Source organism: Terrapene carolina, unplaced genomic scaffold (genome assembly GCF_002925995.2).
Source record: "Terrapene carolina triunguis isolate 2854851 unplaced genomic scaffold, T_m_triunguis-2.0 Scaffold58, whole genome shotgun sequence".
Taxonomy (NCBI): domain Eukaryota; kingdom Metazoa; phylum Chordata; order Testudines; family Emydidae; genus Terrapene; species Terrapene triunguis.
In genome coordinates this window covers 32,288,613-32,306,206 of record NW_020664409.1, presented here as the reverse complement: position 1 = coordinate 32,306,206, position 17,594 = coordinate 32,288,613, and the positions used below count along the sequence as shown (strand labels likewise).

General features: G+C 47.5%; 1 protein-coding gene across 1 annotated transcript in view; it reads left to right on the top strand.

The window, feature by feature from the left end:
- Positions 1-17,594, top strand: part of SMCHD1 (structural maintenance of chromosomes flexible hinge domain containing 1) — a 179,689-nt gene that overhangs the window by 89,845 nt on the left and 72,250 nt on the right. The window contains exons 24-27 of the mRNA XM_026659416.1: positions 2,950-3,177; positions 4,606-4,754; positions 13,428-13,516; positions 15,504-15,622. Coding sequence (XP_026515201.1) covers positions 2,950-3,177; positions 4,606-4,754; positions 13,428-13,516; positions 15,504-15,622 — 585 coding nt within the window. The remainder of the gene's footprint in view (positions 1-2,949; positions 3,178-4,605; positions 4,755-13,427; positions 13,517-15,503; positions 15,623-17,594) is intronic.

Below are 17,594 nucleotides of genomic sequence, written 5' to 3'. Positions count from 1 at the left end.
GAGGTGATTCTGGAACCAGCAAAATCTGTGTGGCACATGCAACCTACCCATTCTTCTTACCCTAAGACAGCAGCAAAAATTGATACTTTGTCCTGGCTAAGGGAGTGGAGTTCTTGTTCTCCCACCCTGCCCTGAACTCCCTAACTGTCGAAGCAGCAGTGGAGAGGACTAAAAACACCCAAGGGCCAGCCCTGTGGCTCAGGAGGCCAAGCATTTAGACCTTATTGGGAGAAAGGTGTTTACTTCCACCAGCTTCCAATTTAGAATTTCCAATTACCAGGCCCTCCTGGCAAAATGATTTTTTTGAATTATTCTAAATTCCTGGTCTCTAAAGACAGGTTACTCCAGGAGAATAGGGCTTTACTTCACACCCTTTTTGATAAGAGCATATCAGTGGCAAGAACCTGATTACAAGATGCAGTGGATGCTGCTGATACTGCTTCATGATCACTGATGACTGCTAGAGTGATGCATCAGGAATCTTGGCTACACTCTTCAGGGTTCCCCAGGTAGGTACAGAACACCATGCATGACTTGCCCTTTAATTAAATCAGTCCTTTCCACCAGAAGACAGACAAGTCTTTGCATTCATTAAAAGACTCCAGGGCAATCTTCTGCTTCCTGGGTGTATATATACACCAGTCCTGAAGAAAGTAGCATAAGCAACCTTGCAAGCCAAGGCCTTTGCTACAGCCTTTCTATCACAAGCACATTTATGAGCTACTTTGCAAATGGCAGTGGGTGCAGAAATGGAGATATATTGTCCAATACACCTCTTCTGCAGCTACCCAGCCTCACCACCCTGCATCCCCAACCAAAAGATAGTTTTGACAGGACACTATGGAGCTGCAAACCAATGTTCATGACATCTCCACCCAACTCAGAGATCCATTTTGGTGGATGCCTAGCACAATTTCCCCACAACTGAGGGCAATAACAATTGACAACAGGTCATTCCTTTAGCTCAATAGAGGTTCACCTGACAGCAATCAGCACTTGTCACCCTCCAAGGGATGGCTTCTCTATCTTTACTCACTCAGTCACCTCCCAATCAAGTTCTTAAAGGTCTTAATTAGAACTTCCCCACTGGTAATAAGACCAACTGCTCAATCGTACCTTAATTTAGTACTTTCAGCACTTACCAAGCCACCTTTCAAACCCCTGTTTAGCTGTCTGATGCATCATTTGACTATGAACGTTGCTTTCCTCGTTTCCATCACCTTGGCCAGATGGGTAGGCGAACTGGAGTCCCTAATGGCAGACACTCTTTACACTGTATTTCATAAAGACAGGGCCTCGCTATGACTACATCCAAAATTCACCCTTAAAGTAGTTTTGGAGGTTCACATAAACCAGGCTATCCACTTACCTCTCTTCTTTCCAAAACCCCACACCTTCAGCATAGAGAAGAAACTTCATTCTTTCAACGTGAGATGAGCTTTGGCATTTTACCTACAGAGAAGAAAACAGATCAGAAAGTCATCTAGGCTGTTTCTTGCCATAGCAGGTCTAGCCCGAGGACAAGCTGTTTTCTCCCAGTGTATCTCTGGCTGTATCCTACATTTTTATTCAGTGGGCAACCTTCTTCCCCCACTGAGCTACAGGCTCACTCTATGGGAGCACAGACAGCCTTGGTAGCATCACTTCTAGAAGTATCTCTGCTTGATATTTTCAAGGCAGCCATGTGGAGTTCCAGACACACATTCTTGGGCAATACACCTTGGTCCAAACCTCCTCCACTGATGCGTCCTTTGAGACAGTGGTTCTACAAGCACCCATATCACCTGGATCCTCACACCCTCCTTCTATTTATGTACTGCTTGTCAGTCACCCACGATGGAATACACATGGGGAACAGCACTCAACGAAGAAAGGGCAGTTACCTTTCTAACTGCATTTTTTTTTTAGATGTGTTGTCCTTATCTCTATCTCACTACCTGCCCTCCTTGCCTGCTGCTTTGGCTCCTCTCTGGCTCCTCTATGAATCAGGGTAAGAGGAGGAATTGGAGAGCCCTGGGTCCACACTGCCTCTTATACTCTCAGCATAGAGCACAAGGAGAGCAAGGGCACAGGCACAGACGAACGGACATTACTGACTAGAATTCTTTGGTCTCAGGTGCATCAAGTACACGTGTACCTACAGTGGAATGCAGATAAGAACTGTGCATCTCAAAGAATTCCAGTTATGAAAGGTAAGTATTTTCCCTATGTCTTAATAGGGACCATGCCACTGGACCTGGGTGGATCCCTGCATGGTTGCTTTCCCTAGATCCTAGGTATCCTGGGAAGGATGTCCAGGGTTCCTTGGATCTGAATTGGTCAGATTAGTCCTTTGCATAGGCACTTGGAGTCTGGTTGTGTGTCCTCAGAGAGTTAGTTAATAAGGGATATTGCAGATTGACATCTCCAAAGCTTAAGAGCTGTAGTAATTTGGATTAATGGTGATACTTTATATCACTGATGAATACATTCTTAAGGTCTTATTTTCAGGGGTACAGAACCTAACATTGCCCACTGACGTCCAGGGGAGCTGCAGCACTCAGCACCTCTGAAAATACTGCCATTCGTATTTAACCCTGCAAAAGTTATAGTTAAATAGTAAGATGGCAAACTGACCTATTTCAAAGGGTGGTTATACTCTCAACACAGCTGTAAGGTTATTTTTTAAAATTGTTGTTTTAAAAAAAAATACACTGGATTTGAGGTTCCAAACATGGAAATTTCTATAAATAACTAATATTTCAAGATGTGAAATTAAGATTTGCATTTTTATTGTAGTTTTGAGAGGCCAGATTCTGACCTCAGTTACACCTAGGCCAGTTGAAACCTAGAGTAACTCCATTTATCTCAGTGGATGTTAGAGCTCAGATACACCCAACGCTCACAAAATGTACAGGTATATATTTAATGTCTTACTTATGTCGCATTCAATGTTTTTGCCATGCATAGAGTTGTAAAGATGTGCCACCAGTGGAAAAGACTATTAAACTGCTCCCCAGTAGCCATGTTGCAAGACTGCAGATTTTTAGTGTAGAAGGACAAAAGGCTATTCAAATCAAACACCAGGATGAAATTAACTGGATTGCAGGGGATGTCATGCACAACCTTATCTTTCAAATGTATGATGAAGGAGAAAGAGAGATCATCATAACTTCAGCTCTAGCAGAAAAAATTAAGGTAGGTATTTTAGAAGAAACTTTATCATAAATTCAAAGTAAATGGGACACAATTGGTAGAATATACAATATGTAAAGAAGAAAATGTACTGACTTCTTTACAAGGGGTTTGTGTTCTCTCTCTATCTCTTTTTTTTTTTTTTTTTTTTTTTTTTAATTAAATCAGGTACATGAGCAACATTCCAACTGATAGTCTCTGGATATGTCTACACTGCAATTAAACTCCCATGGCTGGTTCATGTCAGCAGACTTGGACTGCTGGACCGTAAAGTTGAAGAGTATACATTTGGGCTTGGCTGGAGCCTGGCTCTGGAACTCTCCCTTCTTGTACGCTCCCAGAGTCTGGGCTCCAGCTCGAGCCTGAATGTTTTATAGCCCCACAGCCCGAGCCCCAGTTAACTGACAGGCCAGCCCTGGATATTTTATTGTAGAATAAATATACCGCCACAGGCCCCTTGAAGATCTGAAGCACTATACAAACATGGAAATGTTACTTTTCTCATTTAATAAGATTGTTCATCTCTAAAAAATCCAATAAAATTTTAAAACTATGTCCATAGGGGGGTAAAGACACTTAATGACCATTTTATTGAATTGAGTAAGACTTGCGTAATATGCATCATATTCTGTTACCATTAATGCCAGAAACTATCTCAACAGTAAAGGTCTTAGACTAAGATTACTTTAATTACATAACACATTTTATTAATTAATAAAAGTAACATTACTTTGCTTGTATGGCATTCTTGTTCCTCAAGGCTGCTGAGACTCAATAAGAATCTTGCCTGAGTGAAAATTGCAGAACAGGCCCTTTGGTTTATTCAGAACATCTTTTGCAGTAATATACATTATGAAAAGTAGGTTAGCATTTTCAAGACTTTTTAAAAATAAAATAAAATAAAAGTCCTGCCTCCTCCAATGCAAAACTTCCTCAACTCTTCATAGCTACTCTCCAGTATAATATGTTAATCCATGTAATACCTGCCCCAGAACTATACTCTTGGCTTTGGGGGCTTTCCCAACATTCAGTAGCCTGGTCAGATTTGTGTCAAACCTGTAACTTCATGAAGGACTTATGTTCCCTTATGTTCTTCCTCCTATATATAGATGTAGGGCTTGATACCCAGGCAGAGCTCCATTGAATTGATTCAGATTTTGTCTTGATAAGTTTCTAGAGCATTGGGACTCTGTTAACAGGACATTTTAGGCAGTCAGGCTGAATGTAAGTTCTCTTCAAAGTAGACTTCTGTATTTGTTCAGGTAACATAGGTTAGTGTTGGAAAAACTCAAGGCTCTCATGAATAAGATTACTACTGCTGTGTATATTTTTACATACACAGTCCAGTCCTGAAAACCATAATGTATATGTACAAATGAAGGGATGAATGTTGTATAGCCAGTGATTAGTTAATAAATATTTTGGTTTTAGGTTAACTGGACACCCAGGATTAACAGAGAGCAAATGATTCAGGGACTACTGCCTGATGTCAAAGTACCAACATCTGTAAAAGATGTGCGTTATTGCCTAATTACATTCCATGATGACCATGTATCTTTGGAGAGTGCATTTACAGTCAGGTCTGTTCTTTTAAAACACATTTTTATTGATAATGCTTTTTGTAAAGGGTTGTAATACTGTCCTTTAAAAAACAATAATTAGTGTTTTTTCAATAAAAGGGGAAAAAAATGTAAATATTTGAAAGAGATTATACTTATTAAGAATTAAATAGGCTATCCTAAAGCAAAAAATGTTGATTGCAGAGAAGAACATGGTGTGTGAAGAAAAGCATCCATGTATGGCTGTACATAGTTTGACAATCACTTGTGAATATAAATCTGTTTAAAGGGAGGATGTTGGTAGGCTTCAGTTGCCTGTGTTACAGGATTGTTGAAAAGCATTGGCCTCTCTCTATTGGTTACAGCAACAATAAAAGGGAAATATTCGCATCAGTGCAGAGCAAATTGTTACAGGTATCCTACAATTGAAAACAGTGATTATTAAATATGTAACAGACTTTCAGCATCTACAGGACTTCATGGCTTCAGAGCAGTGTACAAATATTAACTAAAAGTCAAAATATCTTTGCAAGGTAGGTTTGCAGCAATCAGACGTTCTCAAGATCCACAAAATACAAAATGGTAGCCAACCCTGAAGCAACAAGACTGTACAAAGTTGAAGCAGGAGTTTCATCTTAAGTGCTTGTAAAACACTAGCACACCTTGTAGTGCAAAATAAATTACTTGAATAGATGTAAGTTATTTTGATTAGATAGTAGCCTCCATTCTTCTTCGAGTGATTGTTCACGTCCATTACACATTAGGTGTGCGCGCGCCGCGTGCACGAACGTCGGAAACTTTTCCCCTCAGCAGCTCCCGTCGGGCCTGCAGGGTCTCCTCTCCCGCCAGAGCGGCGCCCCGCTCTAGCGTATATATATCCCTGCCGGCCCGACCCTCCCTCAGTTCCTTCTTACTGCCCGTGGCGACGTTGGAACAACTCTACCTCTCGTCTGAGAGTGTCCCTTAGCATAAGTACTCAGTGTTATCTTCAATTATCAGTTCTTCAGTAGTTAGTGTTAAGCCCCTGGCTATTTAGAAAGACTTAACATTCTTTGTGTCGGGTGTTTGACCAACCCCGGCACCGGCCCTAGGCAGCGGGGCATGCCGCACGCCCACGGCTTTAAGGCTTGTGCCACGTGCCGCAAGCCTATGCCAGTAAGCGACCCACACGACTTGTGTCTCCGTTGTCTGGGGGAAGCACATCAAAAGGAGCGCTGCAAGATCTGCAAGGCTTTCAAGCCTAGGACTAAGAAAGAGAGAGACTTTCGCTTGAAGCAGCTGTTCATGGAGACGGCGTTACAGTCCTCCACTTCAACGGCACCGTCAACCTCGGTGCGGAGAGCTCCGGCATCGGTTCGTCATCCGACGCCGGCGGGGCAACCTAAGCCCACGGCACCGAATCAGCGGGAACACCTCCGGCACCGGTCGTCTTCGCCGGCTAAATCGAAGGGCCAACCCAAGGCCCAAGGACGTTCCCCACACAAAAGGGTAGCGCCCGCAAATACCACGAGTGCTACTAAGGCCGTTGCGGCCCCAGCACAGATCCCGGTGCCAGTGGCTCCGGCGCCGAAAGGCCCGTCGAGCCCCGGGATAGGCGCGTCGAGTGAGGAGGAAGGGCTGGAGGAACTGTTGGAACAGTCCTCCACCCCGGACACATTTGAGGCAGCAAAGGACCTCATTGAATTGTCCGCTGAAGGCACCCTCCGCGCCAAGGACCTTCCGCCGAGACTGCCATCCAAAGGCAAGCCGGCGATGATGCGCCCATCACAATCGCCATCTCGGCACCGTTCACGGCGCCGGGCCCGGTCGAGCTCCGCCTCGGTGGACTCCCGGCTTCCCTCCGCGCAGAGGGCCGCACAACCGTCGGGCCCCAACAAGCGCAAGGCACCGGCCCAGCAGCCCTGCTCGAGGAGGCACCGGGACGTATTGGTTGCGCGATCCCCGAGACTGTCCTCCCGCAGTTGTTCCCGGTCCCGGGGTCACCGGGACCGGTCCAGGTCCAGGTCAGCAAGGCGCTACTCCCGGTCCCGGTCACGAAAGCACCGCTCTCCGACCCCGGACCGGCACCGCCGTGGCCCTCTAGATCACCGTCCGTAGTTTCGGAGGTGGACTCGGGCCATTCCAGCAGATATGCCCACAGAGCGCAAGCCAGTAGGGAGCACGAAGCCACTTGGCACCCACAGTGGGGCCACCCAGGACAGTGGCTATTCTGGACCCCTTGGGCCTACCACCAACAAGGCCCCGCGTCCAGGATCTGGCCCCTCAGGACACCAGTCCCGCTCTCCACAGTGGCGCCCACCCTCCCGCAAAGAGGCCGCGGTCTCCAGGCCGCCAGAGAGGGAAAGGGCTGACTCGGCACCGAGCCCGGCACCGTCCCAGGCCCACGTCAGGGAACGCAGTCCGGAGGAGCACCCAGCCGATGAGGAGTTGCAGGAGGAGGAAGACGCGCAAAAGGCCATGACCTCCTCCTCCTCGCCAGACGAAGCAGTGGCGGGCACAACCGTGTCCGGTCCTCCCCCGATTGACCATCGGGCGCACCAGGACCTGCTCCGCCGAGTAGCCCTCAATTTGGGGTTGCAGGCAGAGGAGACTGTTGAGCAGGAGGACCCTATAGTCGACATTCTAAGCCCGGAGGGCCCCTCCAGGATCGCGCTCCCGCTCATAAAAACGGTCCAGTCCAATTATAAGACAGTATGGCAAACACCAGCCTCCACTGCACCTACTGCAAAAGGCGTAGAGAGGAAATACTTCGCCCCATCTAAAGGGTTTGATTTCCTATTCTCTCATCCAACACCATGTTCGCTGGTCGTCTCTGCGGTCAATGAACGGGAGCGACATGGCCAGCTGGCCCCGGCCCCCAAGGCCAAGGAGGCAAAACGCTTGGACTTATTTGGGAGAAAGGTCTACTCGTCTGGAGGCCTCCAGTTGCGGATCGCAAACCAAAAAGCGATTCTGAACAGACACAATTTCAACTCCTGGGCATCGGTCTCCAAGTTCAAGGAAGCTTTGCCTCAGGGCTCGCAACCCGAGTTTGCGGCCATAGTAGACGAAGGGAAGGCGGTAGCCAAGACCTCTTTACAGGCCTCCCTTGACTCCGCGGACGCAGCCGCTAGGACAATCGCGTCAGGAGTGGTAATGAGACGTTCGGCGTGGCTACAGGCTTCCGGCCTTCCCCCAGAGGTGCAAAACACCCTCCAAGATCTTCCGTTCGAGGGATCAGGCTTGTTCTCGGACCAGACGGACGCCAGACTGCATAGCCTCAAGGACTCTCGAGCTACCCTCAAGTCGTTGGGGATGCACACCCCAGTGACGCAGAGGAAGCCCTTTAAGCCCCAACCTCCACAGAGACAGTACCACCCTCGTCCTAGACAGGAACCGTACCGCAGGAGGGGCAGGGATAACAGGCGTAGACGCAATAACACGCCTAACCAGGGCCAAAATCATGGCCAAAGCAAGCCGCAGCCGGGAAACAAACAAGGGTTTTGAAGCTGCTATCGAGGACAGAGTACCAACCTCTATTCCGGATCCCCCTCTGTGTTTCAGGGACCGCCTGTCCCATTTTTACCGTGCTTGGTCACGTAGAACATCGGACCGCTGGGTCCTACGCACGGTGGAGGCAGGCTACACCCTTGTTCTCCTCGCCCCCCATCCCCGTCCCTCTTCAGGGACCCCTCTCACGAGCAACTCCTCATGCAGGAGGTGCAGACCCTCCTCACAGTAGGAGCGGTGGAAGAGGTTCCTCCGGACCTCAGGGGGAAAGGGTTCTATTCCAGATACTTCCTCATTCCCAAAGCGAAAGGGGGCCTCCGTCCTATTCTGGACCTACGCAAACTAAACAAATACTTGCTCAAACCACGTTTCCGTATGGTCTCCCTTGGTACTATTATTCCGTCCCTGGATCCGGGAGATTGGTATGCTGCCCTCGATATGAAAGATGCCTACTTTCACATCGCCATCCGCCCGGCCCACCGGCGGTTCCTGCGCTTCACTATCAACCAGCGCCATTTCCAATTTACAGTCTTGCCCTTCGGCCTGGCAACGGCCCCGCGCGTATTCACAAAATGCATGTCCGTGGTGGCAGCTTTTCTTCGAAAAAGAAGGATGCGCGTCTACCCATACTTGGACGACTGGCTCCTTGCGGGCCGGTCGGAGGCCGAGGTTCGCTCCCATGTGACGTTGACACTACAGGTGTTCCACAAACTCGGTCTACTGGTCAATGTACCCAAGTCATCGCTGGTCCCCACGCAGAGACTGGACTTCATAGGGGCAGTCCTGGACTCAGTGGCGGCACGAGCGAGTCTTCCCGTATCGCAGTTCCTGGCCATTCAGAAGGTCGTGAGCTCCGTCCAGCAATTCCCCACGACCACGGTCAGATGTTGCTTACAACTCTTGGGGCACATGGCGGCCTGTACTCATGTAGTCGGACACGCCCGCCTAAGACTCAGGCCGTTGCAGTTGTGGCTAGCCCAAACATATCGCCCCAACAGAGACCCCTTAGACCTGGTCGTGACGATCCCGGCTCGGGTGTCGAACTCCCTCCGTTGGTGGCTCGATCAGCAGCAGGTTTGCGCAGGGGTCCCTTTCGCCACCCCGCAACCCGTTCTGACGTTAGTAACAGATGCGTCGGACCTGGGTTGGGGGGCACATCTGGGGGACCTGCGGACTCAGGGCTTATGGTCCAGGGAAGAAAAGTTGCTTCATATCAACCTGAAGGAGTTGAGGGCGGTTCGCCTCGCCTGCCAGACCTTTCACGCTACCATAGAAGGCCACAGTGTGTCAGTTCTGACGGACAACACTACCGCCATGTTCTACATAAACAAGCAGGGCGGGTCCCAGTCCTCTCCCCTCTGTCACGAAGCGCTCCTCCTCTGGGACTCCTGCATAGCCCATTCAGTCCACCTACTAGCGACATATCTCCCGGGGGCCCAAAACGGGTTAGCAGACCGCCTCAGCCGGTCCTATCACATGCACGAGTGGATGTTGAGACAGGACGTCCTGCGTTTAATCTTCCGGAGGTGGGGGTTTCCCCAGGTGGATCTCTTTGCCACCAAGGACAACAGCCAATGCCCTCAGTTTTGTTCATTCCAGAACCTCAGTCCGGGCTCATTGGCAGATGCCTTCGCAATTCCGTGGGGCGGGAGCCTGAGGTATGCCTTCCCCCCATTCCCGCTCATCCACAGGGTCCTCCTCAAAACCCGCAGGGACAAGGCGACAGTCATCCTCATCGCCCCGGCGTGGCCACGCCAACACTGGTTCACGACCCTGTTGGAACTGTCCGTGGCCACTCCGATCGCCCTCCGACCTCATCACGCAAGACCGAGGTCGCCTACTCCACCCGAACCTACCGTCGCTATATCTCACGGCATGGTTTCTCTCTGGCTAAACGATATGGAGCACAGGTGCTCCCATCAGGTCCAGCAGGTCCTCCTTGGTAGTAGGAAGCCCTCCACAAGAGCGACCTACCTTGCCAAATGGAAACGGTTGTCCCACTGGTGTGAGCCTCATCACATCCAGCCTCTGCAGGCCTCAGTCCCATTGATTCTGGTCTACTTGCTGCACCTCAAGCATCAGGGGCTCGCCCCCGCCTCTATTAAGGTGCACCTGGCTGCCATATCGGCGTTCCACCCTGGGGAGTTAGGGGCTTCGGTGTTCTCTAACCCCACAGTAGCCCGATTCCTCAAGGGGATGGACAAGGTGTTTCCCTACTCGCGCCCGCCGGTCCCTGCGTGGAATCTCAACCTGGTCCTCACTAAGCTCATGGGGCCGCCCTTTGAACCCCTGGCCTCTTGCTCCCTCATGCACCTCTCATGGAAGGTAGCGTTTCTCGTGGCCATCACATCGGCTAGGAGGGTCTCAGAGTTGAGGGCCCTCCCTATACAGTTTTTTATAAAGATAAGGTGCAGCTCAGACCGCACCCGAAATTCCTTCCGAAAGTGGTCACGCATTTTCATATGGGACAGGACGTTTGTTTACCGGTGTTCTTCCCTAAGCCACACTCGGACCCAAGCCAACGCAGCTTGCATACCCTTGACGTCCGTAGGGCATTGGCTTTTTATCTAGAACGGACTAGGCCATTCCGCAAGTCGACTCAACTGTTCGTTGCCATTGCGGAGCGGATGAGAGGCCAACCTATCTCGACGCAACGCTTGTCGGCATGGATTGTGCTTTGCATACGCACGTGCTATGAGCTCGCTGACGTACCAGCCCCGAAGATCAGGGCTCACTCTACTAGGGCCCAAGCGTCCTCGGCGGCGTTCTTGGCGCAGGTTCCACTCCAGGAAATCTGTAAAGCGGCCACCTGGTCGTCGGTGCATACATTCACAGCCCACTACGCGATCCATCATCAGACCAGAGAGGACGCGACGGTCGGTAGAGCTGTGCTTCAGTCGATTATTCCTTGACTCCTACCCTCCTCCGATGGTAAGCTTGTGAGTCACCTAATGTGTAATGGACGTGAACAATCACTCGAAGAAGAAAAAACGGTTACTTACCTTCTGTAACGGTTGTTCTTCGAGATGTGTTGTTCACGTCCATTACACTTCCCACCCTCCTTCCCCTCTGTCGGAATCACCGGCAAGAAGGAACCGAGGGAGGATCGGGCCGGCAGGGATATATATACACTAGAGCGGGGCGCCGCTCTGGTGGGAGGGGAGACCCTGCAGGCCCGACGGCAGCCGCTGAGGGAAAAAGTTTCCGACGTTCGTGCACGCGGCGCGCGCACACCTAATGTGTAATGGACGTGAACAACACATCTCGAAGAACAACAGTTACAGAAGGTAAGTAACCGTTTTTTCTTCTTCAGGAGAAAGATTCTTGAAAAACAAACCAAATTGTTGTTGCTGAAACAAAACAGAACAATAGAGACCATCACCTTTATTGTTTATTCCTTATCTGAGAAGGTGATTCTTCTGTCTTCCCCTTGATAGGAATCTTCTTAACAAATTGTGTTTAGGAAGCTGATTCAAGCACAGTTATTTTTAAAATAAACTTATATTTGCATCTGAAGAGATTTTTTTTTTGGTCAGACATGGTTGTCTCTTTACATAGTGCCAAATGCGCTGACTGTTTGGAGCCCAAAGACTTGTTTGGTGCCAATACAGCATTAATATCACAAATTTATTCCCAGTCTCCCTCTAGATGAACCCTAGGACTAGCTCGGGAACAAGGCTTAATAGCTCTGAGAAGAATGTATGCAATGTTTTTGTAGCAGTGTTGGTCCCAGGATGTTAGAGAGATGAGATGGCTGAGGTAATATCTTTTATTGGACCAACTTCTGTTGACGAGAAAGACAAGCTTTTGAACTACCCAGAGCTCTTCCTCCGCTCTGGGAAAGATACTAAGGCTTATGTCTGCACTGGCAATTGAACAACAAAACTTTTGTCTTTCAGAGGTGTTTTAAAAAAAAAAAAAACCCAAATCCTGAAAGACAAAAGTTTTGCCGCAACAAATGCCAGTGTGAATAGCACATTGTCAGCAGGAGCGCTCTCCTGCCAACAGAAACGCTGCTCGTTGGTTGTAGAAGTTTTTTGTCATCAGGAGAGCTGACAAAAAGCAGCTACACTGGATGACTTTTAGTGGCATGGCTGTGGTGACACAGCCATGTCGCTAAAAGCTGTGTAGTGTAGACATAGCCTCAGAGTGTCACAGCTAAATATAGGTTTCACCTTAAATGGTCCCTTAGAATATGTGCTAACTACTTATACTAAACTATCTGTTCAACCTTGCATTTAGTTGTGACACTGAGTACGTTTCCAGACCTGAGGAAAAGTTCTGTGTAGCTGTAACAGAAGTCGGTCCAATAAAAAATATTACCTCACCTACCATGTCTCTCTGAGAAGAATGGTCAATCCTAAACAGAGTAGACATAGCTTAAGCTAGTCATTAATATTTTATGGCCTCATTTAGAACAACCTGAATGCTGATTCCTTCAGCTGTTCACGGTCAGACATAATACCTGTGGAAGACAAAGTAACACAATTCAGTAAATAAACCAACTTTTATTTTATTTATTTTTAGAAAAAATATAATTTTAAAGATCCTCACACTAACTGTTTGTGGTACAATTATACATACACCTCTACCCCGATATAACACGACCCGATATAACACGAATTTGGATATAACGAGGTAAAGCAGTGCTCCGGGGGGGCGGGGCTGCGCACTACGGCGCATCAAAGCAAGTTTGATATAACACGGTAAGATTTTTTGGCTCCCGAGGACAGCGTTATATCGAGGTAGAGGTGTACTATAGGAAGAAATAAATTCCTCAATCCAATAAGATTGGTTCAGCCAAAATGCGCTGAAGGAAAATCTGGTCTACGTGCCTTTTTTTATAGATGAGATCTTGATATCTTTGTGTATGTATATCACGGCATATTATCATGATCCAGATTCTAATGGATTTTACAACTAGACATATGTTTTAAAATTAATTCAGACATTTGTACAATTTATTTTGTCCTAATCTGGTTACAAATACTGTTCCAAATTGCAGAGTAGGCTGGACTTTAGCCTGGTTACAAAACACAATTCAAAAGTTTGTCAACTACTAAATCAAATGTAAGCACTTGAGTCTGTAATATATGCAAGGATATAATTTTGAAACTCTGTTTGCAAATGAATTATTTTTGTTAAATATGTTTAAAGTAATTGATTTAATGAAGAACTACAAGCCAATTTTGTATGCCAATTTAGACCACTTCCTGATGAGCCTAAACATATTAAATGCAAATTAAAAGGACCAAATACATTACAGATGGGTGAAGAGCTAGAAAGTGAAATTGGTGAGTACCTGCATGTCCTATACTTCATTGTAGGATATAAATATTTCCTCATCTCTCATAATGTATTATCCTGTTATCTGTACAAACAGCATGTGGCAGAAACTCTATAGTACGTTGTCCAATATAAAATAGGCAGCTACATTTTAAAATTAAAATCCTAGTATGGAAGAGTTTATCACAGCTCATAGTGAAAAGGTAGTGTTACAAATATCTTCTAGAAGACAAAACCCACCTGTAAATCTGAATTCCTAGTCTACTTGATATTCCTCCCTCTGGAGCTCAGATCATCAGGAAGATTTTATTTAAGTCATGCTATCTAAAACCTCTTAATTTGAATACTATTTCAGACCTTATTTCAGAAATCTGGTCATCTCTATATTAATTTATTTTAAGGCTGAGGCTCCTAATTTGAATGGAAATAGGCATATTGAGACGACCATCAGCCTTTTCAGTATTCCTCAGTTTTGGTGTTTTTCACAGTTTTTACCTCATATTTCAATGTCATTATTATGCATATATTGATGACTTAAATTCCCATTGGCTATGATGCTACAAATGTTTGGCTATGAGGTATTTTATTGGTAGAACTGTCAGTGAAATAATATGTTGTGATTTTTTTTCAGCTGATAAAGAGGGTTTTTTTTTCTATAGTATACAAGTAGTTTAGGTATGCTGAATGTGTAAATGACCTCAAAATAGTCTGAAAAATATCAGATAATATCTACTTAACTAACCTCTAGAAATTAAAAATATTAGGAACATTTTGTGGGGATATAAAAGTGTATCTTGAAATAAAACTCCCATTTCATTTATGAGGCAAGAAAAAAATCAGCATAAGACAGCTCATGTCAGTGCTCTAATGTGTTCTCACATGAGTTTCAATATTAAGAAGACTTCTCTTTTAATTCTATGTCAAGTTAAGAGATCTACTGCTAAAGGTAAATGTGTGTGAATGGGAAAGGAGTCGTCTTGTCAGGTATGGCGAGAGTAAATGAATGCATTTTTCACTATTTCCTATTTACCGTTTATACTCATTCATAAGCCGAATTTTTTTAGTGAAAAAGGGAAGCACCAGAGAAGAGGGTCGGCTTATGAACGGGTATAGAGAGGGATATGTGGGACACAGCTCCTCCCCCCAACGGAAGGAGCAAGGAGAGGCAGCAGAGCCAGAAGGGAAGAGGCGGGGCCAGAGTCTCTCTGCTTCTCACCACATTGCTCTCCCCCCAGCCTCCGAAGCAGATGCAGCTCCGGGGCTGGCAGGCTGCAGCCATGCCGCTTGGCCCCGCCCCCCAGAGCAGGCTGTGGCCGCGCCGCCCGGCCTGCCGGAGCATGCTACGGCAGTGCCGCCCAGCCCAGCCCGTTGGAACATGCTGTGGCCGCGCCGCCCGGTCTGGCCCCCGCCGGAGCAGGCTGAGGCCGTGCTGCCTATCCTGCCAGAGCAGCTCCAGCCAGGCCAGAGACATCCTCCCCTGGCCCTCCCCAGATAAGGTGGGAAGGGATGGGATGGGGAGAGTGTGGGGGTCCCAGACTAGGGGTGGGGTCATGTGGGTGGTGGTCACAGGGGTTACTCCCCTGTCCCCCAGCTTCTCCACCCCTCCCCCCAAAAAACATTTCCCCACCAGTTTCTGTCCCGGCCCGTCAGGGTAAGCAGCTGTTGCGCCGGGACACTTTGTTTATGTAGGTTTACCTCCATGCCTGCGGACGCTTGAGGTAAACAAACCATCTCAGCCCACCAGCGGCTTATCCTGATGGCCTGGGAGCCAAAGTTTGCTGACCTCTGAATTATAGGGTCGGCTTATGAATAGGTCATAAAAAATTTCCATTTTTACTTATCCATCTTGGGCGGGGGTCGGCTTATAAACAAACCGGCTTATGATCGAGTTTATACGTATATAGATTTTGTGCATGTTCATACTTTGTCTTATTAAAGAGGACGTTGTGCAGTTACAGATTTTTTTGGAAAAATAAGCTTTCTTCTTTTTAATAGATGTGATGGTTACAGACCAGTATGGGAATCAGATTCAGACCCTCTCCGCCTCTTGCATAAATTCCTTAGGAGTTTCTGGGAATGGGCTGGATAAATCAAATTTGAAAACTACGTGGCAAGTAGGTACTCAGAAATACTTTCTAAGATGTCATACAGTGTGGTGTTGCCAGCATGTAGCAATTGATTTATAATAAAACTATTTGTCACCCAGCAGAAATTTAATCAAAATTGGAAAAAGTCTAAATTCTCTTTTTGATAGGTTAAAAGAGTCTGGTGATCTTAGAGATCTATTAAACTGTATCCCATGTGCCTGTTACAACTAGGGAATACAGCAACTTAAGTTCCTTTTTTACTACTGATGATAAATCTCCATGCCATTGCTGCAGCTATACAACAAATCTCATTTTTCAGGTTATGCTTCAAACTTTTCGTCATTTGACCTGTTCTTAGTCCATGCTCTTTTTATGTCTCTTGCTTCTAGGTATCAGTTTATTTTTTTAAAGTAATTTTCTCATTCAGTCTTTTGTGTTGTGCTTTGTGGATGTAGGGATGTTTGCTGTGGGAAAAGAAAGAATAAGAAGACATAATGGCTAGATATAGACAATTAGATGCATTACTGAGTCGCTAATAGAGATGATCCAAGTATTTTTCAATGCCTGTGCCACCCTTAAGTTTCTGGAATTTCAAGGTCTCAGCTTGTCTCTGTGTGACTGAAGAACGTGTTACCCCAAGTTCTTCTAAAAGTCCATGTTCTTGGAAATACCCAGGACATAGTGGACTTGGCAGAAGGATTTGCTAGAGCCAGCAAATTTCCTCAAAAAAGTATAAATTGATGTGTAGAAAGCAAAGAGTGATTTTTGTTAGGTTTGGGGTGCAGAAACAGATGTTTGCTTTAGCTTTTCAAAATGTGGACTCTAGTTGCTGATAAAATAATTATGGACTGTTGTGTGATTATGCATATATGTAATTACATAAAAATGGACAGTGACGCATATAAGATTTCCTCTAAGCCAATTTCTCAGAAAACTAACATCTGAAACAAAAGTTGTTCTTCGAGTGCTTGCTCATATCCATTCCAGTTAGGTGTGTGCGCGCCGCGTGCACGATCGTCGGAAGATTTTTACCCTAGCAACACCCGGTGGGTCGGCTGTGGAGCCCCCTAGAGTGGCGCCGTTATGGCGCTGGATATATACCCCAGCCGACCCAGCGCCCCCTCAGTTCCTTCTTACCGCCCCTGACGGTCGTTGGAACTGTGGAGCGCGGCTTAGCTGATCTCCACACTCCCTAGCTTCTCATTGCTCTTGTTATAGTTAGTTATATAGATAGTTGTTCAAGTTAGTTAGTTAGTTAGTGTATAGTGTGTATATATATAGTTGTATATTGTTATCGGGGGTTTAGGGGGTGTTTTTCCCCTTTTCCCCCCGGCGCACAGCCGGGCCCATGCCCAAGGCTCCTGGCTTTAAGCCGTGCGCGTCCTGCGGGAAGCATATGCCAACCAGCGACCCGCATAGTTCTTGCTTGAAGTGCCTTGGAGAGGCTCATCCAGCAGATAAGTGTCCTATTTGCAAGGCCTTCAAGCCAAGGACAAGAAAGGAGCGGGACTTTAGACTCCGTCAGCTCCTGATGGAGGCGGCTCTGAGTCCGGATCCTCCCTCGGCGCGCCCTGTCTCGGCACCGAGCGCTTCGGTGCGCAGCGCCCCGGCGGGCCCAACCGGTGCGGCGGAAAAGACTGCTCGGCACCGACCGACGTCGGCATCGCGCCCGCCTAAAGAACCTCGGCGCCGATCCCTTTCTCCGGGCCATAAGAAGGCTGGCAAGGCGCGGGACGTTGCTGCCGCGAAGATACCGGCTCCCCCGGTGCCGGGGGTAAAGCCGCGTCCACAGTTGGACCGCCAAAGACAGGCGGCCACACCGTCGACTCCGGCACCGAGGCCGTTGAGTCCGGTGCGGACTGTTTCACCACCAAGGCTGGTGGTGGAACCTTGTCTCCCTTCCACCCCGGAGACCTTCGCTACGGCGAGAGACTTGATCGCCCTCACGGAGCCGGCGCCGTCACAACTCCCGGCACCGGTGGCTCCACGCGTCCTGCAG